This window comes from Grus americana, chromosome 23 (genome assembly GCF_028858705.1).
Source record: "Grus americana isolate bGruAme1 chromosome 23, bGruAme1.mat, whole genome shotgun sequence".
In the NCBI taxonomy this organism is placed as follows: Eukaryota; Metazoa; Chordata; class Aves; order Gruiformes; family Gruidae; genus Grus; species Grus americana.
The window spans coordinates 4,401,935-4,427,267 of NC_072874.1; the positions used below are offsets into that span (position 1 = coordinate 4,401,935).

General features: G+C 57.5%; 4 protein-coding genes across 9 annotated transcripts; 1 reads left to right on the forward strand and 3 right to left on the reverse strand.

The window, feature by feature from the left end:
* Nucleotides 1-327: 327 nt before the first annotated feature.
* On the reverse strand, nucleotides 328-11,668 carry CEP85 (centrosomal protein 85). Of its 4 annotated transcripts, XM_054802217.1 has the most exons (15): nucleotides 11,622-11,668; nucleotides 11,221-11,290; nucleotides 9,997-10,068; nucleotides 9,251-9,403; nucleotides 6,411-7,135; nucleotides 5,635-5,768; nucleotides 4,870-4,987; nucleotides 4,305-4,490; nucleotides 3,790-3,942; nucleotides 3,373-3,527; nucleotides 2,751-2,871; nucleotides 2,240-2,290; nucleotides 2,046-2,153; nucleotides 1,134-1,362; nucleotides 328-859 (listed from the first exon to the last, which is right to left on the reverse strand). In XM_054802217.1, exons 3-15 carry the CDS (start codon nucleotides 10,049-10,051, stop codon nucleotides 696-698), a joined length of 2,352 nt encoding a protein of 783 aa, XP_054658192.1. In that variant the 5' UTR covers nucleotides 10,052-10,068; nucleotides 11,221-11,290; nucleotides 11,622-11,668; the 3' UTR covers nucleotides 328-695. The 4 variants fall into 4 exon arrangements, with proteins under 4 accessions (XP_054658192.1, XP_054658191.1, XP_054658194.1 ...); XM_054802216.1 differs by lacking the exons at nucleotides 11,221-11,290; nucleotides 11,622-11,668 and adding an exon at nucleotides 10,151-10,328; XM_054802219.1 differs by lacking the exons at nucleotides 9,997-10,068; nucleotides 11,221-11,290; nucleotides 11,622-11,668 and adding an exon at nucleotides 8,441-8,506 and having other exon boundaries at nucleotides 9,251-9,370.
* Nucleotides 11,669-12,294: 626 nt separating this feature from the next.
* On the forward strand, nucleotides 12,295-12,894 carry LOC129195989 (claudin-19-like). Its single transcript, XM_054802752.1, has one exon. The coding sequence runs from the start codon at nucleotides 12,295-12,297 to the stop codon at nucleotides 12,892-12,894; it is 600 nt and encodes a 199-aa protein (XP_054658727.1).
* Nucleotides 12,895-13,500: 606 nt separating this feature from the next.
* On the reverse strand, nucleotides 13,501-20,885 carry CNKSR1 (connector enhancer of kinase suppressor of Ras 1). Of its 3 annotated transcripts, none has more exons than XM_054802725.1 (21): nucleotides 20,701-20,885; nucleotides 20,135-20,292; nucleotides 19,647-19,837; nucleotides 19,475-19,559; nucleotides 19,197-19,238; nucleotides 18,798-19,097; nucleotides 18,655-18,714; nucleotides 18,144-18,212; nucleotides 17,499-17,618; nucleotides 17,249-17,334; nucleotides 16,599-16,732; nucleotides 16,353-16,513; nucleotides 16,071-16,101; nucleotides 15,785-15,957; nucleotides 15,629-15,702; nucleotides 15,230-15,301; nucleotides 15,060-15,133; nucleotides 14,748-14,812; nucleotides 14,558-14,672; nucleotides 14,146-14,327; nucleotides 13,501-14,059 (listed from the first exon to the last, which is right to left on the reverse strand). In XM_054802725.1, the coding sequence occupies exons 1-21, from the start codon at nucleotides 20,750-20,752 to the stop codon at nucleotides 13,859-13,861; spliced, it is 2,445 nt and encodes an 814-aa protein (XP_054658700.1). In that variant the 5' UTR covers nucleotides 20,753-20,885; the 3' UTR covers nucleotides 13,501-13,858. The 3 variants fall into 3 exon arrangements, with proteins under 3 accessions (XP_054658700.1, XP_054658702.1, XP_054658703.1); XM_054802727.1 differs by having other exon boundaries at nucleotides 20,793-20,832; XM_054802728.1 differs by lacking the exon at nucleotides 20,135-20,292.
* A 2,827-nt stretch (nucleotides 20,886-23,712) lies between these two features.
* Nucleotides 23,713-25,127, reverse strand: ZNF593 (zinc finger protein 593). The gene is made up of 3 exons (XM_054802470.1): nucleotides 24,885-25,127; nucleotides 24,354-24,416; nucleotides 23,713-24,201 (listed from the first exon to the last, which is right to left on the reverse strand). The coding sequence occupies exons 1-3, from the start codon at nucleotides 25,079-25,081 to the stop codon at nucleotides 24,060-24,062; spliced, it is 402 nt and encodes a 133-aa protein (XP_054658445.1). The 5' UTR covers nucleotides 25,082-25,127; the 3' UTR covers nucleotides 23,713-24,059.
* Between the last annotated feature and the right edge of the window lie 206 nt (nucleotides 25,128-25,333).

A 25,333-nucleotide genomic window follows, 5' to 3' on the forward strand; every position in this document is an offset into this window, starting at 1 on the left:
ACAGTGCCCAGGGGGAGCATTTTTCGGAGTCGTCTTTTAATGTTGCTTTATGCCCCAGCTCCTGTTGGCTACTGAAAGGCTCTGGTTGGATTTACCTGAGCAAAGCAGGTCTTGCTCCATGGATGGCTATGCAAGCATCCAAGCCAGAACTGTGCGCACAGTGTCTGAGGAGCTTGTAGCACCTTGGTGTAATTAGCAGTAGTATAACTGCCACACCTGTTTGCCTGCAAAGTTCACAGATATCCCCTGAACGCTCTGATAATCCTCTGGTCTCACTAGTCACACAGGATCTGCGCAGAGAATTTATCAGAAAGACCAGGGCATACGTTTCCTTTAGTGATGGTTTTAACTGTCACATTTGCATGTTCAGCATTTGACATGCCTGGAAGGCAATTCAGAATTCACCTCCCAGCATCAGAGACCACACCAGCTCCAGCAAACACAGCATAAACACATTCCACAAGATCAAAGCTACTGCAAAGCCTGACACCGAAGCCCCAAACGATTCCAGTTAGCCAGTCGGCAGCTAAACGCTTCCGTCAACAAACCCCTGATTCCTCATGGATTGGATAAGTCACACTTCTTGTACCCAAGCAAAGGGATGGTAAAGTGCTGAATAGGTTTTGAGTTGTAGGAGCTCTAGTCTCCTGAGGGTTTCAAGTCTTCGTTTCCTGTCTTACTTTGGGAAGCTTTCTTTACTGGGTGATGCAGTTGTCTCCCATGTCCTGAGCATATCTGTCAGATATTGCTGTCCTTAAGTCCTCCACCTCTTTATGAAGCTGTTTTACCTCCACCAGTTTCTTTGCAAGTCCATCAGGGCTTAGCAAGTTGTCCTTCTCCTTAGCACAGTACTGCACAGCTGTGGAGTCAGAGAAGGGAGTTACCTCACATGCTATTCTGACCAAGGATCACACACATTTACAAGTGAGCCAGAAAAACCAAACACACATTTGCAACAGAGGTACTACTTAACATTTAGTTATTGTAACATGCACCTTTAGAGCTAGCTAACCACAGAAAGAAGGTTCAGAATCCCAGAAAGATGAGAACCTTCCATGCTATATGCAAGTTATTTACTTCTGCCACAGCACAGGAACCAAAGGGTTTGCTCTGCCATCACTCTGCATACTTACAACGAATGCCCAGGAGCAGAGAGAGGTTGGGATCCTTGCCCTGAGCCCTCTGAGTGACAATGCTGTAGACAGACTGCAAATCCTGCAGACAGCTGGCCAGCTCGCTATGCAACTCCTGGGCGAGGCGGGCTGTCTCCGCGGGCAGCGGCTGGGTTGTTAGCTCTGCCTGCCGGAGTCGTTCCTGAAGGGTCAGGTTCTTCTCAATGAGATCCTGGTTCTGCACTGAAAGCTGAACAAACGGATGCAGCAGATGAGCAGTCAACTTGGTACAGAACTAGCACACTTAAAGCAACTTAATGCAACTGCTCGATGATGATGGGAGCACCAAGGGCAGGAGCAGCAGGTTTACATCAAACCCTCTAGACTCTTGCTGGATGAGCGAGTCTCAGTCCTATAGGGTGTGAGCATTCGGCTTTTCTGGCTCAGATAGGAAGCACCCCATGACAGTGCACCATCCCTGCCGAGGCGTGATGCAACACAAAAGAAAGAAAGAAAAAAAGAGGCTTCCAGGAGGTTGTGCACCAACCACTCACCCCAACACCGACCATCCCTTCCCCTCAAGGGCTGCCATTCTGCTTGGCTTCCTTTAGGCTTGAGAGCAGGGCGCTGCCCTGCCCTTCAGCCAGGGCTGTGGTCGAGTTTGGACTCCTGCTCACCGCCTTGCTGCCCCCAGCTGGCAAGCTCAGCATCCTCCACCACAACCCACAGTCCCAGCTGAATTCCCGAGGCAGAAACTGCCTTTCTCCTGCTTTTGCACAAAGAAGAGCTCCTTTCAGAGCACTGACAGGACAACTGGCTAGCAGGAAGCAGGAGAAGTTGTGCTGCTGACTGCAAATTAAGGGCCTTGCTAAGAGACAATCCATTGTTCATTCAACTGCTATGCTTGGGCACTCTAAACACTCTGGCTCTGACCTCTTTCACAGCGGTCCGGAGCTGCTGCAGTGCATTTTCTCTTCTCATCGCCTCCTCTTTCAGAGCTTGGCTTGTCCCCTCTTCCTGGGCCACCTGTTCTTCCAGGTTCTGGAACAGACCATGGGAAAGTAGTAAGTCTAACTCACTTCACAGCAGATTCTCAAGTTCTAGGTCCCTCCACAGTCACCTCTCACCTTCACTTGCAAGGACAACTGCTCCATCTTCTTCTGCTGCTTGTCCACAATCTGGAATCAAAAGCAGAAGCATCAGAACCGGCTGCACAGACTCAGTAATACCACCAGAATTTCTTCTTCAGTAGGGTAACATCCCCTCTCCTCTTTCCTAGCCACTTACGGCTTTAATCACTGCCTCTGTTAGTAATGAACTTACATTCCCTGATGAAAGGCACCTGATAACAGGCACCATTAGAAGGATCAGCTAAAAAAAGACTGGAGAAGTTGCATTCTTGTGGTTTTCCTCTCCCCTCTTCTACATTCTGCAACTTCTCTCCACTGTTACTGCAGGAGTGCCTAGTTATCACACCAAGAACAGCTTTTAAAACCCCTCAGTCTGGAATTCCAGGAACTGCTGCTTCAGTGCAATTGTGACTGCCTATGACTGCAAAAGTCCCTGATTTCGTTTCAGTGACTAATATGACTCAGTGGAAGGAAAAACTTGTGATTCCCAGTTAGGACAGCCTGTTACCTTCCTGAGGGAGTCGCATTCTTTCTTCAGAGAGTCATTTTCTGTTTTCTGTCTCTCCCCATCCTGTGCAGGGGGTCCTCTCTCTGCATTCTTTACACACTGCTGCACCTTGTCCTGCAGGCTGAAATTAGCAGAACACCATGGGAACACCAGTTTTATTGAGGGCGTTTCCCCTCACTAAACAACATGAGGCAGTGAATGACTTTCGTATCAGATGTCAGTGTTCCCATGTTTGCATCCCAGCTTGCAAACTGCAAGGGCTGTGAAGAAGGGAGCCCTACCCGCGATATTGGCACATTTGCAGAGACGCAACGACTGCAGATTACATAATTTCATTTTGCAAGGAGTTATGGTTGAGAGCAACAATGTGAGGACACAGACTAACCCAGGTGACAAAACAGAGGCCCCCTTTCTTTCAGCCATCTGGTTCTGCTCCCACCCTCTCCTGCTGGCATGCAGAATTTGAACACGACATTCTGGTGACCGCTCAGATAATCACCACAAATCCATGGTAACCTGGTACTGACAGGTGGGACAGTGGCTGTGCTGAATTATGACTGCTCTTGTACAGCGATTACTTCAATGCTAAGATGAAACTTATTCTAATCCTCCAGATGTTTACCTGCGCACAGTGGAAAGAAGCTCCAGCTCCTTGTGTTTTTGGGTTTCTAGCTGCATCTCTTGCTCCCTGAAAGCAGCCCGGACATCTCCAAGCTCTGTTTCCAGTGCCAGCACTGTTTCCTGCATAGCAGCACTCTTCAGTTCAGATTCCTTCAGCTGCAACAAAGACCATCACAAGACTCTAGAGACCTCCCAGGGGTTTCACCACACACACCATGTTTCAACTACACTTGCAAGGCAGATTTTTACTACCTCTGTGGCAATTCTCAGCTATAGCTCAGAACATTCCTCCGCCAGAGGAATGACCAGACCATGACTTTATCTGGGCAGCTGCCCCAGGGGATCATCTACAACTGTAGAAAAGCCACCTGAGCAAGTATGTGAAGAGGTACCATCACAACAAAAGAGGATGTTTTACCTTCTGGCTCTGTTTCTGGTGGTCCTCAAGGGTTGGCAGATCAGCCAGGTATCGTTCCAGGGTCTCGATTCTCTGTTGTCTCTCTCTGTTTTGTTCAGATTCCTTCTGGCATTTCTTTTTAAGGTTATTAATGTGTTTGTCTCTTCCCTTTACCTGCACAGATAGTTATATACAAGTTTAGTTTATATACTTTCTTGTCCATTCTTCAGTCCTCTGTAAGCTCACTCATTTACCTTTCTGTACGGCACAACACCAAAATACAAGATCACCTTAACTCAGCAGCATTTCGGCTCTCTTAGCTAAAGACAGGCTTCTTCTCTGGTTAAAAGAGAAGGTACTGAAATACTCTTAACTTCAGGAGGAAGGGCTTTTGCTTATAAACCAAAGTAGTCTACAAGGAGATCAGAAAATACCCGCACTAACACACTGCCACAGAAAACTCACATAGGCACTACATTGACTTTTAGCTTCTCGAAGAAAAACACCTTCCCATCTCTAGAGCAATGGGATCATACCCTTTCTTCCTGTTTCTTTAATTCCTCTGCATGTTTCTGCATCGTTTCCTTCAGTGACTCCCGGATCAGCTTTGCATCCACCTCTGCAGCAGCCAGTTTTTTTTCCAACTCGATCTTTTCCTTACTGAGGGATTCAGTCTTCTCTGTGAACTGTGCTCGAAGAAACGTGTTCTCCCGCTGCAGCTCCTGCAAACAGAGGCAGCCTATGAATTTGGTTAGTTACAAACTGGCACTAAGCAGCTGTGCTGTCTCAGAGCTGTGTTCTCAGCCCTCCTAATTCCCAAACATCATTCAGCCCATCTTATGTACTGCAGTACCTGAAATAGCACTTGTCAGTGCTGTCAGGCGTTTGCATCACTAGCACAGCTTCTAAATAAACCATAGTACTTCAGGGCTCAAAATATCAAGTCACAGAAGATCTCAGAGATGAGAAGTAATGGGTACCTCATACAAAGGATAATTTTACTCTGCATAGCCCACCTACTCAGGAAACACCTAATGAGACCTGGTAGGTCCATCGGATTCAATACATATTTCTTACTGACACCCTGTTGCACGCAATTACCTGCATTCTCAACATGTAGACATCTCCGTAGGGTGCTGGACAGCCAAGCAGGGCACTGTGAACCTGCAGTTCACTTTCCCGAACTTTCTGCTCCAACTGGGATATGTGTTGTCTTTGTCTGTTAAAAAACCCACCAAAACCAACAATACAGGTAACAGACTGTTCTCAAACATACGCCTTGTTTTCAGTGGTAGTAGAGAGCAATACAACAGTGCCACCACAACTCTAATGTTCCATACAGTGACAAGCAGAACAGAAAGACAACTCTGCAACTCAGAACTGACCTGCAGAGAAATAATCTGAAAGATATCCATTTCAATTTTTTTTTTTTTTTTTTTTTTTTTTACAATTGGTATTAACTTTTCTTCCCTCCCCTCCCTTCAAAGCCTCCCCCCCGAGCAATTATTATACATAAAACACACAAGCCTTGCATGCTTTGGAGGATCCAGCTTGGCTGTGGAGCTTATGAGTAAGATGAAGAGACAGAGGACTCAAAATGGCCAATCAGAAAAAGTATTTACAGTCCAAATGCTGAAGGTAGTTTTCATTAGGATTTACTTTTTTGAAAAGCTTATGGACCACTAGCGTTAGGTATGAGATCTGTTGTTTGCCAGCCCAAAGTCACAAAGAACAAATTTAAAATAATACCTCAATGGGGTAAAAGGGACCCCGAGATACAAACTTTCCTTGGTACTTCCAAAACCCTCCCTTTCCAAAAGGAAAGGCACTGGAGTCCTGGTTACACATCAGTTATCAAACTCTCACCTGTCAATGAGAAGCTCTTTCTCCTTGAGGAGGTTTTCATTGGAGTTCAGGATATTGATCCACTGGGCTGGATCAGGTGTAGGCAGCGAAGGAGAATACATCGAGGGATGGTGGCAGGCACCTCCATTTTGTAACTGAAAGAGGAGACAAAATGAGGAGGGAGCGGTTTGTGCTCCACAGAGGTAATTGCAACATTGCTAGAGCTATTTTGCACACTGTGCGCTCATCTGCATGCCAGGACATAGCTATTTCAGTCTCTGTCAATGTCCAAGAACGAGTAACTTTGCCCAAGCACAACTGGAGATTAACAAATAATTTTAGATCACTGCGCTAGCTTGCTGGAAACAATTTGTCTCCATTAGGGTACAGCTGGTGGGAGGTGATAAACAAACTGTTTTCACCTAATAAACTGCAGTTAGTTTTATGCATCTTTTTTTATCTAGAGCTAGGAAACAGACTTTTTTGGAATTATTCTAGAAACTATTAGGAACAACTTGGCATGTTTTTTCTTTGCAGTTTCTAGCAGACAGGATATTTCACCTCTTCATCTGAACCATTGTGCAGTGCTGTAACATAATACAGGGCCACTCTACATAAGCAGCATGTCAAATGATACTCGTGACACCACATGTTGTAAAAACAGATCATTAGGAGACTTTCAGTGTAAGACAGGGAGAAGCATGAGACATTTCCCCCCTTAAGTCTGGGACAACGATTCACCACTAAAGAGACAGGAAGGGTTTCAAACTCATACATTCACAGAAGCAGCTCCCTACCTGCATTTGCTCTATTTGCAATCGCACTTTCTCCAGCTGTTCTTTCCAAGCACTGAGCTCGCAGACCCTCTCATGCGGATGTAGCGAGCAGGCTTCTTGCATCCATGCTCGAGATGAAGAAGCTATAGGTTTCGAAAAGAAACTGTTGGCCTGGAGTCCCGTTGGCATCAGTCTGCTCCCGCTCGGCCACGTTCCATCCTGGGGCTCACAGGCTCCGTTAGCCCCTGCCGCTTGCTTACTCTCTGGCAGCACCTTATAATGGTTCTTTCCTGCCTCAGCTGTCCCAGAGTTTGGATTGAACTTCTGGAGCCTGTGGAGAGGGTCAGCACACAAACTATCCAGAAAGAGAGACTGGTTAAAGGTGCGCTCAATGGTGGGGGTGTCAAACTTCCAAGTATCTTCTGTTCTCATGTGATCAGAAACAGGATGCCAGGATTGCTCAAAACCATTTTCCCCTGAAGTCCTGTAGAGACGCAAGAGATCCCTGGGTGGCACCTGAGAAGACTTCCCGGCATTAACGTCTCCATTTCTCATGAGCCCTGCATGTTCAGAAACAGATCCTGGCATAGCAGTTTTTGAAGTACTCTGCGAACAGCTCTGGTCTCCTGCAGAGCACAGCTTGGAGGGTGAGGCACCCAATGTAGAAGGCATAACATGGGCTGTTGGGATGGTCACTTGGGTTTTGATGGGCTGGAATGAGGAACCGTTACTGGAATTGCAAAAGTCTAGGGAAAGAAGAAGAGCAATGCTTTGATTACAATCCTGAAAATATTCAGCCACTCCTCTGCTGAACAACTTTCGAAAAGAATTTTAAAAACCAATTTTATTCCCCCTAAACATATCCTCCTAAGCAGCAGCAGCAAGATTAAGGCACATCCATGTTCCCCCTCACTAAAAATTTCAGAAGCCTGCTGACATTTTCCTACCACCGTAAAGCACAGGGAGAATCCAAATTTAGTTCAGTACACATTTTTAATCCCTTGGTTTTAAGCTAGTCTAGTATAATCTTAAATCAATAAGGTTATCTTTCTATAGACTTAGAAATCAAGTCCTTTAAATTGAATAAAAAGGCTGAAACTTACTCAGCTGAACACTGAGACCTTGATTCTGTTCTGCCCGTCCCACAGCTCAGCGACTCTGAACCGTAACCAAAGCTAACTGGAGCCTTCACTAAGCCCATGATGAGCTTCAAACATAGCTGAACACTAGATCACCAAGCAGTTGACCTTCGAACTCCTCCAGGACGCTGCAGCAAAAGAGCTTTTTCTAGAGGCTAGAGGAATGGCTCTCGCCTTATTGCCACAGGAAATGAGATAGAGTTCAGCACACGCACCCCAACGTGAGCCTGTCCTGTCAGACGGGCACCAAACCTGGCTACATGGAAATACAGGGTTATTCTTAGCAACTCTCAGATTTCAATACAGCAACAGTAAGAGCTGAGAGAGACAAACAGTGGAGCGCCTGTTCCCATTCCTCGTCCTAATACATTGTGTATTGCAGTAATTCCAGGTTTCTTCCAGATACACAAACTTGTTTTCTTCACAAGTTTTGGCTAAAGGCCCATCCCCATATGATGTTTCTTTAATCCAACAACAGGACTGCAAGGTCACCCTTCCACCTGTTTGTAACCTCAAAGTGTTGTTACAAGACGGAATAAAGGTTACAGTTTGAATAGGACCGAAACCAGATTCTGCAAAGACCATCATCAAATTGCAGGAAAACTATCACAATAAAGGTACAAGACCCTCTCCTCAAAAATGAGCAGGAGGGGGGGAAAATCTCTTAGCCATTACTTGGCTGTGCCCAGGAACTCCAGAGAACACCATGCTACCAAGCAGTCACGAGCACATTCACCTTGGCAAACAGAAGAGACTGTAGTACAATTTCCTTTTACAGCTCCTAAATTTATACCTCAGTATTGCTATCAGGAACTCGAGTTCTCTGACCAGCACACCACACGTGGATGCTGCAATCGGTTCCTTGAGTGTGCTAGGGGTCGTCACAACAACATTTCTGACTAATGTACTGACCTGAAAGTCAGCGTGCTTCGGCCAGCTGTCAGTGCCGCGATTCAGCCTCAGCTCTTACAAACAAGGCTGCAACATTAAAAACATTCAGAAGGGCAATTTCCTGAAACGGCCGTTGTTATCTCCCCTGCCCTCAGTGTGCAACTGGATGTTTTGTTATCCTCAGAGGGGCTAGGTGGGCCACTTAAACATGCACTCTAGCAATATTTCTACAAGCCAGACTTTTTATAAAGCCTTCATTTCAACTCACACATTATTAAGATCTATAGTTCATTCAGAAGGCTCAGGGCAGCTTGGGAAACACATGAACACGTGTAGTGCGTTGTTTTAAAGAACACCACAAACGTCCTCGCTGCTGAAAGAAGAATCAGTGAATCAATAGTGGTTTATGTCACTTTCATGGATGAAAGCACGGATGAAAACACGCTGACCTGAAGTCTCTAGAAACACCTATAAATTATTTCTTTAAAAAAAAAAAATCATGCAACAGACTTGCTGATAAATCACCTGTAGGTCACTATGAACCAGAAAATCACCAAAGTGGCTTTTTTAGTCAGGTAAAAATGGTTATTACAGTTACAAGATAACTAGCTTAGAGAAACAGCAAGTCCCTTCGCTGTTATCTTTTTGGCAGCATATCTGTTTACTGAGGCACTGGTTCAGAAATAGTCTCCAAACATCATTACAGATTCTGCTCTCCCCAAGTTTTATATTCTAAGGTTCAATAACATCAAGCTATTTAATGCTTGTCAGTCTTGTACAAAAACTTAAAAGTATTTGGCTGTTACTGTGTGATGCCATGCTGAGCATCACCTTCTGTGCTGTCTGAGCAGGAGGTCCCAATGCCCCCATCCCCGCTGTCAGCCACGCTTGAACAGCGACTGACACGGCTCTGGAACTTCGCAGACAACATAGGCGTTTTCCAGTCAGTCTCCAAGAAATGACTCTTCTGACTGGTGCTGGGATCTGGAGGGAAAAAGCCAGGGATATTTATGTTTTAGCCAACTGAAAAGCTTTTTAATACACCTAATTAAGTCATATCTAATTACCCATGCTACCAAAACCCAAACTGATCCTTGCTTGACTCCCCGTATTGTTGCTAAAGAAATCTCCTGTGCGAAAGGAAATGGCAGCAAGCATAGGGAAGTCAAATAATATCAACAGGAGACTGAAAATCAATCTTGTTATGGAAGTCAGAATGCAAAAGCAGTAAATTAGATTCTCATTGTAATATCACAAGTTTTGTGGTATTACACCCAGACGATGCTCTCCAACTAAAAAGAGCAGCAGCAATGTTGGCACACAGCAATACTGTTAAAGATACATTTTTGCATGAACTGTTCCTGATTTATCAGTTATCACTCAAGACACAGGTTCATTATCAAATGATTCTCTACCCTTGTATAGCCATGCAATTGTTTTATTTTGCAGGAATAAGACATTGCTTTTTTTAATAAAAAGCTTTTGGTAAAGAACTCTTCTCAGGGCCACATGTCTCCTCAGAAAGACTGAAACAGGATCCGACAGCAGCAGGGCTTTAAAGAAAGGACTGTCCTTACCTGATGGATTGTTCTGCTGGAGCCTCAGGTCTGGATGTTTCTCAAGAGCAGCCATCTTATCTATCCAGTGAACTACAAGGCAATAAATAAAAATCATATTTTAAATCAGCATAAACCAAACCCTGATCCCACTAACAAAGTGATGGGTACATACACATCAGCTACTTTTCATTCAGAGTAACACAGTATTTTATATTTAATTAGCATCTCCATTTCATTCCTGCAGCATAGACAATACTTTAAAAAACCCTTGCAGTTATTGTAGCTTTTCTTCATGCCTGAGAAATGAGGAGAGTTCCTGTTTGCAACATTCTCCAGGTATGCAGCAGCTCAGCAGTGCCTTTCAACCGGGGCATGTGTTATCCCCATCATGGCTATTTATAGAGCATCAGTCACCATGGTAGCTACACGCTGGCTTTATGTCTACAGAGACTCAAAATTTCCCTTTAAAAAGTCTTAACTCCAAACAAATTCATTTCTGCCCTCTGTAGAGGTCACTGAGCAACTACATGTAGAAATGCAGTCATTCAAAACTTAGCATTGCTGTTCCATAAACAGCAATCATTATCTATCCAGAGCTTTGGTTTAATTTATCTGCTTATCTGAGTACTTCAGGCAGTGAATTTCCTGCCTCTGATGATGTGAGTGTAATTTACAGCTCTCAGGCTTCACCGTGGAAATTCAAGGCCTCTCTCCTCTCCGCCACTCAAACACTAAATTCTCGACTACCACCTCTTACAGATTTTGCTTAACTGATTCAAAGAGAAACCATTAATTCTTAGAAAACATCTATATACACACAGATTTTGCAATATAGAATAGACATTGGGAACACAATAGGGTAGATAATGAATCAGAAATAGCATTTTCCTGAGACAGCAAAGAAATAGAACACTGCTAGCTAAACATAGTGCTTATTATGTTTAATTTAGGTATGTTTCAGAAATTCCTGAGTTCAAATCCCAGTCTCCAGCACTACAGTCAGGCAGTTATAACAGGAAAATTCCAGCGTGCGGTCTTGAAATAAAATAAACAAACCAACCAAAGCATTCCCACCTCCCCCAGCACCATCCTCACAAACACACACCGCCCCCAGAGAGCACCCACACCACCAGGCAGACCCCGCAGAGGGGGTGGGAAGGGACATGTGCAAAATAAGCAAAAACGAAGGAGAAAAAGGAAGGGGAGCAGTGGGTCACGAAGACAGGGGGAGCAGCGCTTTACCTGATGGAGGGGGGAGATTTTGGCGGGTACGTGGAGTGATGTGAAGCCGGGGGCGGGGGGGGAACAGCCCCTGTAAAGGAATGAGGAGAAAAGTGGCTTGGGTAGAGGGAGGGGAAGACGGTTGACCCCAGCGGGTTGGGGGGAACCACCCGCCCGGAAGGCGCAGCCTGACCCCGAGGGGCCTGTCCCTGAGGGGGGGAGGAGGAGGAGGAGGAGACGGCTGGTCCCTAGGGGAGGGGGAACCGGTCCCTGAGGTGCAGGGGGCCGCCGAGCTGCCCGGGATGGAGGAGGAGGGACAGTTTCACGGAGGAGGGAAGCACAGGGAGGGGTGCTGCCCCACGCCGGAGCCCGCCCCGAGGCCCAGCGGCAGGACGGCTCCCGGGCGGGCCCGACCCCCTCACCTCACTCCGCCGCGGCGCTCGCGCTGCCCCGCGCGCCGCGACCGTTAGAGCCGCGGGGAAGGGGGCGTGGCAAAGGGAAGAGGGCAGAACCCCGCCCGCCCTTCCCTACCCTGCAGCCTATCGGACGCGCCGTCCCCGCACCTTCCCATCTCTCATTGGTTCACTGGAACGTTGATCCCCTCCCCGCAGTTTCATGAAGGGAACGACGGCTTCTGGCGGAGGAAAACTGTCCGCAGCCGCCACCCGTAGGGCGGGGCTTGAAAGAACGGCACTGGCCGCTTACCTGCGCCTGCGCAGTGCTGAGCCGGGCGGTGTGTGAGGGCAGTAGGGGGCAGCGGGCCCGGCCCCGGCCCCACCGTTACCGCGCGTTCCCTCACCCCCTCCGTCCGCACAGGCTGCACCGTCCCCTCAGGGCCTCCCCAGGGAACCCCCAGCCACCCCAGACCGCCAGGCTGAGGGGCGAGGCCGGGCAGCCGCCCCCAGCTCAGCCCCTTCACGCCCCTGTGCCCGCTCGGCCGGAGAGGTCAGCAGAGAGGCCGCGGTGCTGCCTGGCCCTTCGTTATGCCCGGCCGCGTCAGGGCTCCTCCCGTGCGGTGCAGGGTCACCTTCCCTCCCCGGCTCCGCAGGCAGGGCCAGCCCCGGCTGGAGCAGCGGCAGCGGGGCCTCACCGGCAATGGGGACCGTCTCCCTGGTGTGGGGTCTGGCGCTGGCCCCCGTGGGCTGGGTGCTGCTGTTGGCGGCCACGGCCACCCCACGGTGGCGGGAGCTGCCCGAGCGGCCCGGCTACCCCCCTGACCTCTTCTTCAGCGATGGCCTCTGGGAGAGCTGCGTGGAGGAGCTCGCCCAGCTGGGCCCAGCCTGTCTCGCCCTCCCGGAGGACACGGCCTGTTTCTGGCCCGTGCAGGTGCTGAGAGCGGCCGCTGTGGGCTCGGTGCTGCTGGGGGCCCTGGCGTACGCCCTGGCCATGCTGGGGGCACGGTGGTGGGCCCCCTCGCCGCGCCCCAACCTGGTGGTCGCTGCCGGGCTCCTGCTGATGCTGGCGGGTGCCGTGTACCTGGGTGCCGTTTCCTACGTGGCTCATCGGGTGCTACAGGACTTGGCCAGCCCGCAGACCCCCCCGGCAGACCGCTTCCGCCTGGGAACGTGTCTCTACCTGGGCTGGAGCGGCGGAGGGGCAGAGGTGCTGGCTGGTGTCTGCCTGGCCACCAGCTTCTGCAGGAAGAGGGGGTTTGTTGCGGGGCCGGCTGCTGCCCCTTACGAGGTGGATTATTGAGGCGCTGGGACAGACTGGTTCCTGCCGTGAGCGTCATGGGACAGTGCCGCTCGCTGTGGGGTGACGGCAGCTCCTCAGCCTCCCGCCGCGGCTGTCCTGCACCCCTGGACGCCCCTTGGACTCTCACCGGGTGGAAGAGGTGGGTCCATTCCCCATCTTACCTCCTTATCGGTAATTTTTCACTTAAAAGCAAGCTGGTGTCGATACTTTCTTGCCTGTTACTTGATTGTGCCTTAATCTTTAGGCAGGTTAGCCTCTGCAGCCAAATAAAGAGCATCCCCATACCCAGCTGTAGCACATCTGTCTGTAAGGGGCTGGGTGGCACAGGGAGGAGCAGGATTCCACCATTTCCAGGCTGACTACATCTCCTTCCCCCTCCTGCCCTGCACTCTCCCCTTGCCCCTTGTGAGCTGTGCAAACCCCCAGAGCACCCCAGCCACCCCCCCCCGTGGGTGGTGGGTGCCTTTGCCCCTGAGCCGGGCTGGTGCAGCCCACGGGGAGAGGAGAGCAGGGCACAGCGAGCTGCCACAACCCCTTGAAGATGGTGGCACGTGGCTGTCGCCGCAGGGACATTTCAGCCCCAAGAAAAACCGCGGCACAATCAGCCCTCCTCGACACAGTTTTATGTACAGTAGAAGAGACCCTGACCGGGCTGGCTGGCGGCACCGCACCGGTGTGCATGGTGGGAGCACCTTCCTCCAGGAAAAAGCCCCCCGTTGCTAACGCGCAGCCAAGGCAAAACGTCCTCGAAAAAAGCAAGACTGTCACTGCGACGTCCTGCCCCAGGGAGGGGGGATGTAGCAAAAAACACTTGTCCTGTGGCAAGTCCACGCTGAGGGCTAAGCCTTCAAAAGTGTCATTGATATCATCGATATCACTGATATCCCCGTGCCCCCAGCTCTGCTTCCACAGCACCGTGATTTTTATCGGCAACGATTCGTGCCAGAGAAGTCCCGGTGGGGTGTCAGGGTTCAGCCGCCTCTTCGGGGGGGTTGTGCTTGGCTCCGAGCCCCCCATCGGGGTCCTGACCCTGCTGCCCTGCCCACCACTCCCGCAGCTCCTGGTACAGCTCCTGGTGCTCTTCCTTCCAGCACGTGAACTTCTCGGAGGTGAGCGCGGTGTCGCTGAGCAGCTGCTCCAGGGCCTGCAGCTCTGCCAGCTTCGCCTGCCAAGAGGAAGGGCATGTTTTGGGGTGGCTGCGCTTGGGCAGGGGGCTTTGGGGAGGGGGGTCAGGGGGCTGCCGGCTCCCACCTTGAGCGTGCTCTGCAGGGCTCGCACTGTGTGCACCTTCTCGTTGATGTGGGGGTTCTTGTTGCGCCGGATGAAGGACTTGTGGCACTGCTCCTGCGTCAGGAACCGCTGCCGCCCGATGAGGGACACCCCCCCCTGCTTCAGGCACTGCATCAGGCACTCGAGATCCTCCCTGGCGGGGTCTGGGTGAGGAGAGGGGGGCACCATAGCAGGAGGGCAGCCCCCAAACCCCATGGGGCTGCCCCAAGAGCATCCTGAGACACCACATGGTTCGCACTCAAATACAAACCAACGCAAGTTACCCCCCCCTCCCCAGCATGCACACATCCAAAAAGGTGGCCCTAACTTCAATTAAGGGGTGCATACAAGGTGGCAGGGTGACAGATGTCACCCCCCCCCCCCCAGCACCTACCCATGGGTGAGCAGGGCCGGGGGCTGCCCTGGGGGCTGCTGGCTGCACTGCTGGGCTCGCCACCGGCCAGGAAGAGCTGGGCTTTCTCCGGGGCGTTTTGCAGCCTCTTCTTTGACTGAGGGAGAGACGGGCGGGAGGTGAGACGAGGATCCTCTGTCCCCTCCCCGGGATGTCCCCTAGGGCCACTCACCGAGTCGCATCCGTGCCTGGGGGACTCGTCGTCGGGGTCCTCAGCTTCTGTCTCGCTGTAGCAGTCTGGAGGCCACGGGGGGAGAACGGTGGGAGCAGAGGGAGCGGGAAGCCCCGGGCTGCCCCCCCCAGCCCTCCCCTCAGGGACCCTTTCTCATATTGTCCCCAAATCATGGGCAAAGCTCCCAGTGGTGCCATGCAGGGGCCGTAGCACCAGCCACGGCTGCCCCACTGGGAACTGCAGCTCCCCATGGGGTCCCAATCTCCCACAGGGGAACCAACCCCATCTCCCACCCCGGGAAGGGCCCGTTACCTTCCTCCCTGTCTGGGACTGACTGGTGGGCCAGCGCGTACTTCGTTTTGGCTGTCACCAGGTGACTGACCCACCTGGGGAAAGGAAGGATGGACGGACAGACAGAGGGTCACGGCCAGCCCGGTGTGGTGGGACCGGCGCGGGGTGTTGCTGGTTGATGCGTTACTCACATGCTCAAATCAGCCAGCGTTTCTGCGGCAAAGACGAAGGGCTTGTACTTCTGATGGGAGAGCTGGAACACACTGGAGGAGGACAAGCCTTCGCTGCTGGGGCTACCCAACACCAGAGCCAGCCCCGAGCCCCCGCGCAGCCTCCCCTGCGCCGCAGCCCACCCGTCCCGACCCAGCCCAGGCCCCGATAACACCGGTAGCGCAATGCACATCTTGCTCAGAGCGTGGGCTCCCGTATTGCATGGCAGCTGGTCCTGCCAGCACTGCAGAGACCCCGCCAGCCCTGTGGGGACCCCACCATCACCGCAGGGATGTGCAGGTGGTACCCAGAGCCCTCGGGACAGCATCCTCCCCTCCATCGCCAGCTGGGAGGTCCACGGTGAGACAGACCCCACTCACTATTTCTTCTTCTGCTCCCTCGTGCTTTCCAGGTCGTAGGTGGCCACGTTGATGAGACCTGCAGCCTTCTCATCCTGTGAGGGAGAAACAGCCGCGTTCACTGCCTGCCTTGGCTGCCCCAGGTGGGGACTGAGGACACCCGGCGTCCCCACTCACATTGGGGTGGTGGTACCAGTAGAGCGTGTGGCCCTTCAGCACAAACCAGCACCGCTTCCACTTCTGAGCCATGAAGCCCACGTGGTCCTTCTTCTTCAAGAGCCAGCCATCGCAGTCCACCCGGCCCAGGTCCCGGCACGAGACCCGCCGACGGCTCAGCCTGGTCGCCACTCCTGCCGGCCGCAGCGTTGGAAGGGGAGGTCAAGAGCAGGGAAGAAGGAGCGGGGGGAGAGCCCAGGAGGGCCCCCAAACCCATTTGCCCCAGCCCCGGCAGGGTCCCTCTCACCTTTTGATCTGCGTCCCGTCTGGGGGCTGCCCTGGACAGGGAGACAGAGATGAGCAGTGAGGGATGATGCAGGGGGGCGAGGGCAGCACAGCATGAGTTGAGCCCCCCCCCCCAGCAGCACCCACAGCTCCTTAGGGAACCCCCCCAGCTGGCACACCCCCGCAGCAGCGAGCTCAGAGGGGATCCCACCCCAGCACGGACGTTTTGCCTCCCGGCTCAGGTGGGACATGAAGTCCAGCGTGTCCCCCCGGGGCTCGGCACTCCTCTCCCACCAGCTCTCACCTCTCCAGGGAGCTGGCCAGGCTCTACGCCCCCAGCCCCTGCGGCGGGGACTGCCGTGGGACTGAGCTCCGCGGTGCGGGATCCGGCGGCAGCAAGGGTGCCCGGGGAGCTCGTGGTGCCCAGTGGGGTGCCACCATCCCACGCAGCCTCCTCCTCCGTACCTGCAAACACAGACCGTGGCTGCAGCCTCCCATCCCGGGGGAGAAACAGCCCCGTCCTCAGACACCCCCTCTGCTCCCCTCCTACCGTGGCCAGGCAGCCCCGGCAGCTCCTCCACGTCCGCCCCGAGCAGCCTCAAGTCCCACTCGTCCTCTCTGTCCTCTTCGTCGGTGACGACGTCTGGCGCCGAGTCTGGCCCCGAGTCCAAGTCAGCAGCAGCGCTGAGGGGGAGAAGGGATCCCTGAGCCAAAAACCCCCTTGAACCGCCACGGGGGTCCCGCTATCGGGCTCTGGCTGGCCCTGCGCTCGCTCGGGCACCGGCGGTTCTCCCTGCCCAAGGAGGAGCGGGACTGGAGGCGACGTGGCAGCGGTGGCTCAGCACCGGCTCCGCCGGCCTCTGTGTTTCCCCGTGGGGTCTGAGTCCAGCCCAACGGCTCCTGCCCAGCTCGCCTGTGCTGCCACCGGCTCTGCGCACGCCTTTCCATTCCGGGAGAGGAGAAGGGTCATGTCTAAATATAGTTTCAACCCCATTAAAACGTTACCAAGTGAATGAATTACAAACACAGTCGTCTTTTTTTTTGTTCCTTAAGACTACTGGCAGCTTCCTGGGCCGCTTGCAGGCAGCTGCTGGCACCTCTCTCCCCGAAAGAGCTGGGAAGGGGCCTCGGGTGCACCCAAATGCCTCCACTGGCTGGGCTGAGGGTGTTGGGGTGTCAGGGCACAGGGTTGGGGCTCACCTGGAGGTCAGGGACACGGGGCTGCCTGGGCACTCGCTGTTCTTGGCCCCGGGGGGATCTGCAGCATCCGAAAAGGCTCCCGGGAGCTGTGGATGGAGCGTCAGGACCAGCCCACATCCCACCATGGTCCCCCAGCACTTCAGGGGCCACCAACATGGTGGAAGATGCCCGGCTCCAAGCATCCTTGCCTAGTTCCCAGCACAGCCCAGTGTGGCACTGGGGTTGTACTGGGAGCACTGGAATCACTCACCTGCTGCCTGGGAGAGGTGGGCGATCCGGGCAGATCGAGGGGGATCTTCTTCAGCACCAGAGTCACCCCGCTCGCCTTCTCCAGCAGCTTCTTCGCCAGGTTGACACGTGTCCAACCCACCTGCACACCCCCTGGTGAGGCGTGGGACGTGGCCCCAGCCCCACGGCTGCCCAGCCCCGTGTCCCCTCCCAGCCCCACGGCACCCACATCCCCAAAACGCTCCCTGGCTGCAGCTCCTGTGTTCCCCACATCCTCCCTGGCCACAGACCCCCCCCCCCCCCCCCCGTATCTCTTCGGCCGTGGCTCCTGTGTCCTGCACATTTCCCCAGCCACAGCCCCCATGTCCCCCAGATCCTCCTCTGCAGCGGCTCCCGCATCCCCCCCCCCGCCCCCGGCTGCTGCACCCCCCAGGTCCTGTCCTGCTGCAGCTCCCACATCCCCCAAACCCCCCCAGCAGTGGCTCCTGCATCCCCCAGAACTTTCTCAGCCATAGCTCCTGCATTCTGCAGATCACAGCTCCCGCGTCCCCCCACCAAATCCTCCCAGCTGCACGTCCCATGTCCCCAAATCCCCCCAGCCCTGCAGCCTCCCCGCCATGCCGGGGGCTCCCTGGCCAAAGCCGAGCCCCCGTCCCCCCCAACTCACCACGACCTGCTCATTGACCTGCACGATCTCATCTCCAGGCAGGATACGGCCCCCGTGGGCAGCCAGGGCCTGGGGCAGAGGCAGGGTGGGAGTGGGGTGCCCAGCCCCCCCAGCTGATCCGCGCTCAGGAGCTCTCCCGGCTGGGGAGAACCGGGGTGGCAGGGGGGGAGGACTCGGGGGGGGTGTGGGGGTAAACATTAACCTGCAGCCTGACCTTGTGCAGCACCAGCTGGAGCCACAAGTGGGATCGGGGAGCAGAGGGGGGCTCCCACCAGGGCCCAGGCTGTGCTCACTCATGAGATGAGTTGCACGGTCTCAGCAGCAGGCAGCCACCCCCAGCTCTGGGTTGGGGGGGGGGGGATTAGGCTCCTAAGAGGCTCGCAGGATCCAGCCGGACATGTTGCAGTTGGGGTGGGTGGTATTCCCCACAGCAGGCACGAAAAGGGGGTGATTGGGGGACAGGGTGGCGAGGGGGGAAGTGACAGACCTGGGGAGATGGCCCCCCACTCACCTCTGAGGTGGCTGCGGACACGAAGTGCAGGCAGGAACTGGTGGAGGTGATCTCAAGGCCCTGGGGGAGATGGGAGGGAGGTGTGAGTGGGGTGCAGGGGGTGTCAGGGGGGTTCTGGGGTAGTAGGGTCACCGGGGACTCACCAGCGGGGTGGTGGGGAGCAGCAGGGAGCTCCCCAGGGGCTCAGAGGGCAGCGTCGGGGTGTCAGGGGACATCGGGGGGCTCCCCCACAGGCTGGGGGGCAGCGTCGGGGTGTCAGGAGATTTTGGGGGGCTCCCCCACAGGCCAGACGGCAGCGTCGGAGTGTTGGGGGACCTCAGGGGGCTGCCCCGCGGGCCGGGGGGCAGTGCCAGCCCTACACGCTGCAGCACAGCCCTGCAGTCCAGCAGCGCCGGGGGGGTGCAGCCCACGATGCTCTCGCAGATGCCCACGATGTGCTGGCACTGCGGGTGACAGCGGGGGGCTGAGGGGGGGCCCGAGGGGGGGGCCCTGGCAGCACTGGGTCCCCCGTGCCTGCCACCCTCTCCTCACCCAGCACTTACGATCCACAGGATCCGGCCGTCCCTCTCGGCCGCGGGGCAGTCCTGGGGGGACAAGACGGGGCTGAGCGGGACAGGATGGTTCAGCTCCCCCTCGGTTCCAGCCGGAGGGACCCCCTGGGGAACTCCCCCTGTACCACATCCCCCCTCACCCCAGCTCTAGCCCCCCGTGCTACAGCAGGCAGAGCTGTGGGGGACAGGAGAGTGGACAGCTGGCTTCCCGCCCAACACCGTGCCCATCACCGTGGCCTCGGGGCAGCGTGGCCACCCTGGGCACCCACCGCCTCCAGCGTCTCCGCCAGCTGGGTGCAGAGCAGGACAATGTCCCTGCTGGCCGAAAAGTCGTTGAGGGTGGAGAAGAGGTACCTGCGGGGGGGGGAGAGGGGGGCAGAGAGCTCAGCCCCAGGTTCAGGGGGCACCCAGCACCCACGGGTGCCCCCACCCACCCCGGACCTGTTGAGCCAGGAGAAGAGCCCCTTGGCAGCCCCGACCAGGTCGACGACTCGGGCCAGGAGGGCGAGGGGGGGTGGCTGGGGGGCAGCCCCCGCCGGCGGCCCCCCCAGCACCAGGCCCTGGATGCCCTGTGCCAGCTCCCGCAGCCTCTCCGTCAGCATCCGCAGGCTGGTGCTCGCCAGCCCCGTGTCCTGGGGGGGGGGGGACACACGGCCACCGGAGGACATGAGGGCAGCGGGGATCTCCGGGGTGCCTCCACATCCCCACCTTCACCCAGCTCAGGGTGCCCCCAAATCCCACCTCCACCCAGCTCAGGGTGCCCCCGCATCCTCCCGCTCCAGCCCAGGGTGCCCCCATGCCTCCCCCCCCCCAAACCCCCCATCCAGCCCAGGGTGCCCCAGCATCCCCCCTCCACCCAGCCCAGGGTGCCCCCACATCCCCCCTCCCGCCATGGGATCCCTGCAGCACCCATGGGTGCCGGCACTCACCAGGGCGCGGAGCTGCTCCACGGCCTCCAGCAGCAGCTCCTGGTGCCCCAGGCGCCACACGCCCAGCGCCTCCAGGGCCCCCGCCGACAGCCCCAGCAGGTCGGGCCCCGCCAGCCCCCAGGCCTCGAAGGGGTACCCCTGCACCACCGCGTCCAGCCCTGCCCAAAGCCCTGCCCATAGTGCCGGCCGAACACCGCGGGGGGCACAGCACCCCCCTGCCAGTGTCCCCACTCGCCTCTCACTGGGTGAACCCCCCTCCCTGGGGCGTGGGGGTGACGCCTGCCTGCAGGGAGGGCACTCTGCGTGCAACGAGTTCGCCCGGTCTCAGCCCAGATGGCGGGCATGGCCAGACCCCCACCCTACCCCCAACCGGATCCAGGGACCGATCCCCCCAGGGACGAGGGGTGAGGGTCGGGAAAGGGCTGCCACCCCCTCAGCCACACCATGCCACCTGCGTGTCCCTAAACGGGGGACAAGCCACTCCAGACTCCCACCCCAGGGTTGGCAGCGGGGTCTCCACAAGGTGGGGGGCAGCCGGGACACGGGGGCGGGGGGGGAGGCCTCACCTCGGAGCCAGGCGGCCGCTTGCACGGGGCCCCAGGCACCCACGGGCTCCATGGCGGCCAGGCCGGAACCGGTGGCGGGAGCGGCTGCTCACCTGCGCCAGGGACGGGCGGCCCCATTGGCACGCCCGTGTGCCGCCCACCATGGCCTCCCGCCGCGCCCGGGGCTGCCCGCCCAGTACGGCCCAGTACAGCCCAGTACAACCTCATGGGGTGAGGCCCTGTGACGCGCCCTGGTGAGTCACCGGCCGGACGGTGACGCATGGCTGCTGAAATTCCCTGGGGATACAGCACCTGCCTGGGGATACGGCACCAGCCCGGGGATACGGCACCAGCCCAGGGAGCCCCCCCCCCCCCCGGCCTCAGTTTCCCCTCAGCTGTGAGATGAGGTGTCCCCTCCCCAACCGCTGCGCACAGCGAGGGCTGAGTCCCAACAGAACTCATGACACTAGCGGGTGTCCCCCAGCAGCCAGGTCCCCTGTGGACATGAGATTTGGCCCCACAGAACCCCAGGAAAGCCTGGGGGGACCCCCTGCTCTGCCCCCTTCCCACCACCTCGGGATTTTGGGGAGGTCACCCCCCCCCACAGGCACAATTCCCACCCCCTCCTTCACAGGTGGGGAAACTGAGGCAGGGGGGCAACCCAAGCACAGGCCTGCGGAGGGGCTGCCCCTGCCGAGCCTGGTTCTCCCGCTCCCCCAAATCTGCCCTGGGCTGGCGCTGGGCCCCCCCCCCCCCCGCCCCGACAACACCTCGGCGCCCGTCTCCCCCCGCCCCGGCGTGTGCGCTTGGGGGAGCAGCGGGCGCTGATCGCGGCTGACAGCTGCTCGGCGCTCGCCGGGTGCGTGCCGCCCTTTTCCGAGGGGGCTGCGGGGCCAGCAGGCGGGTGACAGACACAGACCCCCTCGCAGTGAGCGGGGTGGGGGTCCCGGGGTGGGGGGACCCAACCTCGCTGCTGCTGCTGTTGACCCCCAGGGCCCGATCCTGCTGCACCATGATTATCCGCCCGAGACGCTTAACCCCGGGATACTTCCGTCTGCTCCAGGTAAGGGGTGAGCGGGGTGGGGGGGAGCGCGTGAAGACCCCCTGAAACCCTGCCCATGCTGCCTACCCGGCCTGCTGGCTGCAGGAGCCGTGCCTGGCCGTATCCTGGCTCCGGGCTAGGAGCGAGGGTGGTGCTGGTGGAGCCCTGCAAGCGCTGCACGGGGCACCCCAAAAGCACCCCTGGATGCCCTGGAGGGGTCACAAAGCCGCCCCCCTCACCCTTACATCCCAGCCAGGCGTGATGGGGACTTCAGGGCACGGCTGCGGGTCCCCCGTCCCTATCCCCAGGGGGTTTGGGGCTCAGGGTCTCGCAGCGCTCCCTTCTCCTCTCCTCTCTCCCCCTGCAGATGCAGCTGGCGGCGGGGCGGGGGGCCGAGCCAGGGGGACGGCTGCTGACCCCCCTGGCCCTGCTGCTGGCAGCCGCCGGGCTCTGCCTCTCCTTCTACAGCGCCCGGAGGATGGCCGGCCCCAGCAAGGCCCCCCCGGACCTGTGAGGAGGGGGCCATCGGGGCCATGGGACCTGTCCCCAGGGGGGTGCTGGGGTCCCCCTCCACCCGCTGGCCCCCCCCCGAGCAGAGCTGCCGGATGCGGATCCTTTCCGGCTGATCTGCGCCACATCCAGCCCTTCCCTCCGCGCCTGGGCAGTGCGATGCCCCGCGGCCGGGGTACGCCCGTCTGTCCCCCATCTCTCCATGCTTTTGGGAGCCGGTTGAACAACCGGGATGAACGGAGAAGCCGCCTCCTGGCTCCAGAGCTGCTGGCTGAGCCCCCGACCGGGCCACTGCGAGACACCAGGAGCTGGCCACAAGACCAAAAGCTGAACGGACAGACAGACGGATGGTGGAGTTGGGTACCGTGTCCATCATCATCTCCCCCACTAAGCAGAGGGGTCCGGGGGGGCCCCTTGCACCCCACTAGCAGCCACGTAGCCCCCCCATCCCCGCAGGGACCGTGCTGCGGCCGCAGCCAGCCTGGCCCTGCAAAAGGAGGTCAGCACTGAGCGCCGTTAGGTAACGTGCCAGGGATGGCTGGGACCAGATCAGGCTCTGCAACAAAAGTGGGGGGGAGGTGGGGGAGAAGATGGGGTGACAGAGTCAGCGACGTGTCCCCGGGGCAGGCACATCCCGCTGGGATGGGGTCTGCAACCTTCCCGGTGCCCTCGCGCCCACTGAACCGGTGTGGAGCTGCAGCACGGACCTGCCCCTCATGAGATGCTAACAGTTAGATTTAGTCGCCTCCATCTCGCTGGGGCAGGGGGGACAAATCCGGGCAGGCTGCACGGAAATAAACCCTTTCCTGCGAGCACAGCTGCGTTGTCCTGCTGCCTTTCTGCTGCTCCAGCCCAGCGTCCCATTCCTGGCTCAGCAGGAGGGATGAACCTCTGGCCTGAGGGTTTTGCTGCCAGGGCTCCATCTGCCAGATCCACTCTGCAGGAATTTGCAGCAGCGGGCGGTGGCATTGTCACACAAAGTCCCCCGAGCCAGGCAGGGTCACCATCACCAGCTGGTCACAGCAGCATCACGCTGGTGGATGTGACAGGGGGAGGCTGGATCACGCCACACGCAGCCCCAGCCCTCCAGGAAGATGAAATCACTTACAGGCGTTGGGTTTTAGGGGACAGGAGCCTAAAAATGTCCCTGCCTGGGGGACACCGAGCCCAAAGGCACAGGGCCGGCACAAGCAGCTGCTTGTTACAAACTCAAGTTCTTGACGAAGAGCCCATTCAAGCACATATTCCCCCAAAAAGCAGCCCCGTATCTGCTACCGGTAGGCTGGCAACCCCCTGCCTGGAGGACAGAGGGAGCTTTACCACCCCGCCAGGGCAGGAGCACCAGGACAAGGCCGCTCCTCCGGGCTGGCACGGACGCTGGCAATATTCCCCTTGGAGCACTGGGGAAGAACACAACACTGAGACGTTGCCCTCCATCCAGGGCCTGGGTCACGCTCACAGACAGCTCTCAACACCGCCGGCCTGTTGGGTGACATATTTTAATGGGCGACTCACCAGGCTCAACCTCTGACCCAAGGCGAGAGGCCTAAAACTGCTCAAAAAGCAGAAAGATGAGCGTACAGTCACGCCAGCGCTAAGGGAACAAGCGGCTCGTCCCTTCCCCGAGAAGGGGGACACACAGCGAGGGCACCCGGGGTCTCGCTGGCTCCTTCTCCTCATTAGCACTCCTCGTTAGCGCTCTGGCGAGGAGGGCTGCCCGGAGGAGCGGTGCGTTCGCTTGCTGGCAGGCTGCGCCGGGGCGTGTTTTTCTCGCAAAGTTGAGGACAAAAACGCCGTTACGGAGCCGCCCGGCCCCGCAAGTCCACGCTCAGCTGGACGCCTCCATCTCGATGACTTCCTCGAGGGGCTGGGTCTGCACTTCCACCTTCTTCGGGGGGATGTAGGAGCCCATCCCGGCGGCACGCTCTGCCTCCTCCTGCGTGTACGGTGCCTCTCGCAGCTGCTTCAGCCTGCGGGGAAGGCGGAGAGGAGGGTGAAGCCTTCTACCCCAGCTCCTCAAAACGAGACTGGCCCTGAACTGACACTGGCACCCCCCTCACCCCGAAGGGGTCGGGGCAGGGGGCCGCAGCCTGCTCGGGGTCCCGCTCGGGCCCCCCCTTACCTCTTCTTGTGCACCTTGGACCTGAAATGCTCCTTCATGCTGGTCAGGTCCACGAAGTAGCGCCTGGGGGGGGGCGGGAATAAAAGGCCAGAGGTCAGGGGGCCCCCAAGATGGGATCGGGGCTGAGGAGAGCCCTACTGAGGGGGCAGGGTCCCCCCATACCCCTGGGGCCAGTCCCCCAAGGGCCAGGGTCCCCCCTGAGACCAGAACAAGCTCCCCCCAGAAGCCAGAATCCATCCCAGGACCAGGATGAGGCCTCCAGGGGTCAGAGACCCCCCACCCCAGGGTCCAGGGACCATGACAACCCCCCCCCAGGGTCCAGGGACGCCCTCCCGGGATCAGAACAACCCCCCCAGGGGGCAGGGACCCCCAAGCACCGTGACAAGCTCCCCCCCTCCCCTAGGGGCCCCCTGGGACCAGGACAAGCCCCCCCCCGCCAGGGGCCAGGACCTCCCTCCCGGGACCAGCCCCCCTCAGGGTCACCCCCCGTAACCGGGACCCCCACCCCGGTGCAGGACGCGGCCCACGCACGCGCAATGCAGGCAGTAGAACTGGGCACAGCCCGGCAGGTCGGGGTCAAGCTCCTGCCGCAGCAGCCGGGCGGCGTTCTCAGGCTGCAGATCCTTGTGGATCTCGTCCAGGTCTCGGCGGCGCCGTTTGGTTTTCAACTGCCGGGCCAGCGAATGCGCCCGATGCGCTCCGGTGCGGCGACCGTTCCGCGGCGACATGGCGGACACACGCGTGGACAGCGCTCCGCAGTGCGCAGGCGCAGGCGGCTGCAGGCCCCGCCCCACGCCGGTAGACCCCGCCCACAAAGCGACAGACTCCGCCCACGAGGCGGCAGAGCCTACTCTGCGTAGGCGAGGCAGAAGACCACGCCCATGTAGCGACAAACCACGCCCATGTAGCGACAAGCCACGCCCATGTAGCAACAAGCCACGCCCCCAGGCTCCGCCCCATAGCTCTGCCCTACGGCCGTG

What these genes read in the sequence shown, in the direction of transcription:
- CEP85 (XM_054802216.1), bottom strand. An exon ending in ACCAGAAACAGAGCCAGAAG is followed by an intron (nt 3,528 to 3,789) that starts GTAAAACATCCT and finishes TCTTTGTTGCAG; the next exon opens with CTGAAGGAATCTGAACTGAA. An exon ending in CTTCTTTCCACTGTGCGCAG is followed by an intron (nt 2,872 to 3,372) that starts GTAAACATCTGG and finishes TGCTAATTTCAG; the next exon opens with CCTGCAGGACAAGGTGCAGC.
- LOC129195989 (XM_054802752.1), top strand. Translation starts at nt 12,295, where the DNA reads ATGGGGACCGTCTCCCTGGTGTGGGGTCTGGCGCTGGCCCCCGTGGGC.
- CNKSR1 (XM_054802725.1), bottom strand. Translation starts at nt 20,752, where the DNA reads ATGGAGCCCGTGGGTGCCTGGGGCCCCGTGCAAGCGGCCGCCTGGCTC. An exon ending in TGGCGGAGACGCTGGAGGCG is followed by an intron (nt 19,239 to 19,474) that starts GTGGGTGCCCAG and finishes TTGTCCCCCCAG; the next exon opens with GACTGCCCCGCGGCCGAGAG. An exon ending in CCCGTGTCCCTGACCTCCAG is followed by an intron (nt 16,733 to 17,248) that starts GTGAGCCCCAAC and finishes TCTCCCCCTCAG; the next exon opens with CGCTGCTGCTGACTTGGACT.
- ZNF593 (XM_054802470.1), bottom strand. Translation starts at nt 25,081, where the DNA reads ATGTCGCCGCGGAACGGTCGCCGCACCGGAGCGCATCGGGCGCATTCG. An exon ending in TTCTACTGCCTGCATTGCGC is followed by an intron (nt 24,417 to 24,884) that starts GTGCGTGGGCCG and finishes GCCCCCCCCCAG; the next exon opens with GCGCTACTTCGTGGACCTGA. An exon ending in TCCAAGGTGCACAAGAAGAG is followed by an intron (nt 24,202 to 24,353) that starts GTAAGGGGGGGC and finishes CCTTCCCCGCAG; the next exon opens with GCTGAAGCAGCTGCGAGAGG.